Source organism: Merops nubicus, unplaced genomic scaffold (assembly GCF_000691845.1).
Source record: "Merops nubicus isolate BGI_N331 unplaced genomic scaffold, ASM69184v1 scaffold20686, whole genome shotgun sequence".
In the NCBI taxonomy this organism is placed as follows: domain Eukaryota; kingdom Metazoa; phylum Chordata; class Aves; order Coraciiformes; family Meropidae; genus Merops; species Merops nubicus.
Window position 1 is genome coordinate 44,900 of NW_008613192.1, and position 5,550 is coordinate 50,449.

At 42.5% G+C, this 5,550-nt stretch overlaps 2 protein-coding genes across 2 annotated transcripts in view; one reads left to right on the forward strand and one right to left on the reverse strand.

The window, feature by feature from the left end:
• Positions 1-2,467, forward strand: part of MATN2 (matrilin 2) — a gene marked incomplete at its 5' end in the record, with an annotated part of 44,038 nt that extends 41,571 nt beyond the window's left edge. The window contains one exon of the mRNA XM_008941832.1: positions 2,142-2,467. Coding sequence (XP_008940080.1) covers positions 2,142-2,194 — 53 coding nt within the window. The remainder of the gene's footprint in view (positions 1-2,141) is intronic.
• Positions 2,468-3,973: 1,506 nt separating this feature from the next.
• Positions 3,974-5,550, reverse strand: part of RPL30 (ribosomal protein L30) — a gene marked incomplete at its 5' end in the record, with an annotated part of 2,563 nt that continues 986 nt past the window's right edge. The window contains 2 exons of the mRNA XM_008941833.1: positions 3,974-4,144; positions 5,397-5,527. Coding sequence (XP_008940081.1) covers positions 4,095-4,144; positions 5,397-5,527 — 181 coding nt within the window. The remainder of the gene's footprint in view (positions 4,145-5,396; positions 5,528-5,550) is intronic.

A 5,550-nucleotide genomic window follows, 5' to 3' on the forward strand; every position in this document is an offset into this window, starting at 1 on the left:
GAGGATGTTAAAAGAAACTGTAACACATGCAAGCCTAAGATGTCTTCATAGCTCAAATCAATCTACTGTAATGAAAAGCTAAACTACTCAACAGATAATGTTCATCTTCAAGAAGCAGGGCTTCTGAGACTTGAAATCTGCCTCTCCTTCATAGAAAGGACAAAAATATTAATAAGGATCTTAACTTTTAATAATCCCCGAGTAAATACCTTCAGGGACAGCAAAGAAATCACTTCAATTTCAAGACTAACACCCTTTGCTTTGGGTTATTCCTTCAAATAGTACTGAAATAGCATTTACTGGCTATGGGAGTCAGAATACAGGAGACATTTCCCTTCTGAACTGCTTGGTGAAACACCAGAAGCGGCAAGTCATTGAAAACAATGCTCCAAATGAAGAGGAATTCAGAGGACTGAGGTCTGATTAATTTTGCTTAAACAAATATGCAGATAAAAATCAGCTAAGTGCAGATCCATAGCTTCCCTCCCCAGCCCAGGTTAGTCTGTCTTTCCAACGGAGATGTTGAGAGGAACCTGGACACCTCTGTTTAACACCCACCAGATGTCTCGGGAGGCAGCAGCAGCAAATGGGCAATACAGCTTTCTGCAGTACTTGCCTCTAGGTCACTTCCCACCCCCTTAGGATCATGATCCAGACACATGCAGTTCCAGCCTAGATGCTGACAAGAAAGGAGACCAGTCCTTCTCCCCTAAGAAGCCTTAGCCTCTTTACTGTAAGTAACCTCCTGCAGCAGGGCTATGAGAACTCTTGAGCTTACTCAGAATCAAAGAACACAAGAGCTTAGCAACATGTGCTGGTTTTGCTTTTCAATTTGAGCAAAGCGACCCTGTGTTTTTTAGAGTCTGAGGACTCAAGATGATGGAAAAGCTGCTGACACTAAGCTGGAGACCTACACATTTTGATAGGAACAGTGCCAAGCACCTCCCCAGAGCACTGGGCAACCACTGCTTTGAAGCAAGAAATACCCAGTTCCCTCATCATCACAAATCCTGTTTCTCTGTCATACCTAGAGTGGCTCAGACACCGAGTGATATACTAATTCTTGAAACTGCAGAAGATGGCTGGCCAGTCCCTACTCTAGGCATCTGGGGAGAGGAGGGACAGGGAGAACTGAACTGGCTCCAGAACTAGCTCTGGTTACAGAATAGCAATTTAGAGGGTCCAAATCAAACTGTTGGTGATTTGGGGCTTCTGCTGCTTGAACTTTGCCTCTGTACACACTTGAGAAACTGATGTTGCACAGAAAGCAGTTCAGATGATGCTCACACCCACACAGCAATCCCTCTTGCATGACAAGAGAGGCGAGTTGCCAAATCTGAACTATGGGCAGGCTAGTCCCCAAAGAAGCAGGACCCCCAGTCCTTGCTACTGAGAGGACAGTCTCCTGCCATCAGTGTGAGGGGGCTGGAAGGCAGTGTATGGCTCTTCTGGCCAAGTTCAGAGCCTGAATTCTATTTCCCTCTCTACCCTAACCAAATTCTAACAGCACCTTGTTGAACACCCCACTTTTATATGCCCAGTTTTCCATTTTTCCTTGGGAAAGGCCTTGAACACTGATGAGATGCTGGACAAGCAAGCAGTGGGGTGCAGCAATTTAGTCTTTTCAAGGACATGGTACCTTCTTACTTCTCTTGATGCTACATCGCTTCTTCCTCCCAGTCTCCCCTAGCTCCAGCTCCTGGGAGGTAGTCAGGTAAATAACAATCTCACCTCCTGCAGCAGACGGGGCGCTCCTGGCAGCTGCAGGTGCCCATCAGGAAAGCAATTCCATGTGGCTAAGTGATTTTTCTTTAAAAAAAACAGCATTAACTAGGATATTTAGCTTCCCTTTAAAAACAGAGGAAGATGGACTGTTTGCAGAAACAGCAGCCTTTTGAATAAGCTGGAGCCTGAACCCCATGCATGGGTGTGCCTGTTCATGACTGGGGCTCCACACAGCTTGCACAGCTCAGCTGCTCAAAGCAGGACAAGAAAGTACAGGGGGCATCAGGAACCCGCTGGCAGTCAGAGGGTAACAAGGAGGAGAAACAGCAAGTTTATGGACCACAGGAACCAGGCAGCTCATGCTGGTTTTCTACTGATGTATCCCATCAATGCCTCTTTCCTTAACTTTTGTCTACTGGAAGAAATGACGAAGCGAATGGAAGACTTGGAAAACAGGCTAAAATACTGATCAAAACATAAAGTGTATTTATACATACAAACTTGTCAGAGCTATTTTCTTAAACCGGTTCAAAGTAAAATAACAAGTCCTTGTGTCTGAAGTTGAAAAGAATGTTTTGGATCCCTGCATCTATATGCTGTGTTCTGTCTTGCATTGATTGCAGATAAATGTTGAAAATGTTATATATGTAAATGATTTAGTAACTAGCAAAAATTCTAATTAAGCAGAACTAAGCAATGGAAATAAGCTATGCAAAGTAATAAAACGCTGTTATTTTTTGAAGTGAAACCTCCATGTTTTGAAGTACTTTTAAGGCATGAAATTGTTTGGCTTGCTTTTCTGTATTTCCTTCTTCTACGCACTGCTAGTTTCAGGATCCAACCCATGTAGTTCTGTATCTACATATGTATATAAAACCAGAACAAGTGGGACAGCATTCACAGCAATTAGGTTTCACTTAGATTCTTCAAACAACAGTAGAATGAAATCAGTTAGAAGTGAAAATATCAATTTATAAGTTTGCAATGGAACTGCGATCCAAGTAAATGCACAAATTGGGAAGCCTGCTGGATTATCAGGGTATCACAATCCAAAGTTTCAAGTACTTCTGCTCTTACCACATCCAGACTGTGCCATTTCTCCCTGCTGTTCCTTGGTCAGTATTCAGAGATTTTCTGAATTTCCCAAATGAAACTAGTATTTTAATTATGGAGACATTCTTTGGGCAAAACAGGCCGCACACCTGTTCATGAAACACCAAGATACAAACAAAACCAGCAGATTGCTTCCAGCCACTCTGGCCAGCTGAAGTGACTCCGGAGTTCTCCTCCTCCCCCTCGGCAGGAGCAGTACACTTCTGCTAGCTTTACTATCACACTAATGGCAGAATCTAAACTGTCTTGAACTGATCCCAACCTGTGGTTTAGCAAGTGAAGACACTAGCGCTTCCTGCTTTGCTTTGACACACACTGTTTTGCCTCCTTACTGTCTCCAAACAGGAATACACAACTCCATCCATTCTATACCAGAAGCAGCTGCAGCAAAACTAGACTAAGTGATCTGAGGTAAGCTATCAGGCGTGTGTGGATGTGTAACAGAAAGCTTTAAAGGTACCCTTTGCCTCACAGCAAACAAAATGGACACTCTGCAAGGACACAGGTACACACGGATTTTCATGAGGCATTTCTGTTCCTGCATGCCAGCGAAGCCCTAGCACCTCAATTACTAGTCACTAGTAATAAGGAACATCCTGCAGCCAATCTTGCACAAGGCAGGCACAGATACCAATGTCCTCAGCAACAGTGACCCAACAACACCAAGTCGTCTGTCTCCAGCATCTTGAAATAATGAAAAAAAGGAACCAATTTAGAACTGGCACTGAAAAGGTAATTGGTATCTTACTGAAAGTCTGTTCTACATCATGTCTAGCAGCTATCCAACTTGCCATTTGATAGGTATCTATTCCCTTGGAAAGAAAAGACAAGGGGGATAATTTGCATTAGTACTCTGTGACTAACTTTGTGAAAACAGTGTGTGATTTTTAGTGTAAGTAAATCCTTTGGGGTCCCCCACCAACATCCCAAATTTGCTACTGTACCTCACATTGTGCCTTAGTTTTGCATTAGCACTCAAAAATCAAAGCTAAGGAAGCCCTAGGCTGCTAGAAATTGGTACATACTTGCCATGACCTTACCTCCACTTACCTCTCAATATCCACAACTTCTAGAGAAAGAACAAGCAAGTTTTGTCCTGTGAAGGTTATTTCTAACAGAACAGGAAACACAGCAGTGGTAATGAATCTTCATTTATATAATTTGTTCCCTAAAACCAGCAAAAGTATAATACAATTTTTTCTTAACACAGATCTGTAACCAGTTTTATTGTAGAAATGACATCTTTACAGCAGTATTTACTTCTCACTGGTTTGTTCTGGCATGCTTCTGATGATGTCAGAGTCACCTGCAAAACAAAATTATAGTTACAAGAGGACCCACAGAACAATCTGTTTTCAGAAATAAGCCAAAAAGTAAAAAAACCCACCTCAATAAATGAAAAAAAAAAAAAAAACCCATACAAAACACTTACACTACAAATAGAGAAAAAGAAGAATACTTAAAAGCAAAACAGTCTGTTTAGAAAAATAAAGCAAGTAATTTCAATAGCTTGATAAAAATGTACTTCTAACTGTATTTTGCTAATCTATACATAATATTTTTATGCACTTGTGACTAGCATTTACAAAACCAGTACTAGAGCATCCATCTAGCCCTGGAGGACACAATGCATAGTTTTACTCTAGCGAATGTCTAGCCTCCCCTGATCACAGGAGTATCAGGACAGCGAGAATATTCGCGTTACACTACACGGTGATAAGATTTACCTGCAGTTCTTTCCCTGCCCAAAATCAAACCCAAACATGACAATGAAAATTGAGTTTATCGACATTATTTGAATATAAAGTTTTCTGAGGAACTGACAAATCTGAAGTTATCACTTGGGGAACATTTTGTGAGAGTTATAGAAATCATTAAATCCACGTGCATGCATTTTGGTCAACGAACAGAACAGAAGACTAATTCTTCTCTTAGTAGATTCTGGAAAGGGACTGTAAGGCACCTAATCTGCAGTCTGTATGAGGAATCTGAGCAGCACTCCAGGACAAAGAAGCTACCGAGCCATAACAATTACATACAGACTCACAGCTTTAAAATAAAATGTTTGATTTTCAACCCCGGATCAGTATCCACCTGCATATAGGTTACTTGGTATGTATCATTCTGGGAAGCAAAATTCACAGTTCTTTGTCTTAGATTAAGACCAGTCAGACAAGGTTGATGCAAACAGCATGTAGCACGAGCTCAAATTCTAGCTGCTGGGCTCAGAAACATGTACCATAGAGTTGCTTCCCAGGCATTGAAACATCCTTACAGACTGACTGAGAAACATCCTTGCAGACCAACAGACAAACAGCAAGGCCACAGGGTTTAGCAGTAAAAGGAGCTGTGTGCAAACATAAGTAGCAGTAATTCCAGGTTCTAAGCACCTTGGACTCACAAAAGGAATAGGATCTTGGTCAAAGTAAATTATGATTAAGAGTTCAACCCAACAGAAGAGGACAGCAAAGCGTGTCATCACCCCTGCACATTACTTGCTGGGTGCTGCTGCTCACAGGTGACCCGAGGAAGCAGTCCCACGCCCCAGAGAGCCCTACCTGGGTCAATGATGGCCAGTGTGCAGACCCTGTAGTACTTCCCGCAGGCCGTGCCCAGCTCGATGTTGTTGCCGCTGTAGTGGTGGACACCGGTCTTGGCCAGCATGGCGTAGTACTCGATCTCCGACTTCCTGCAAGCCAAAGCCTCCCCGTC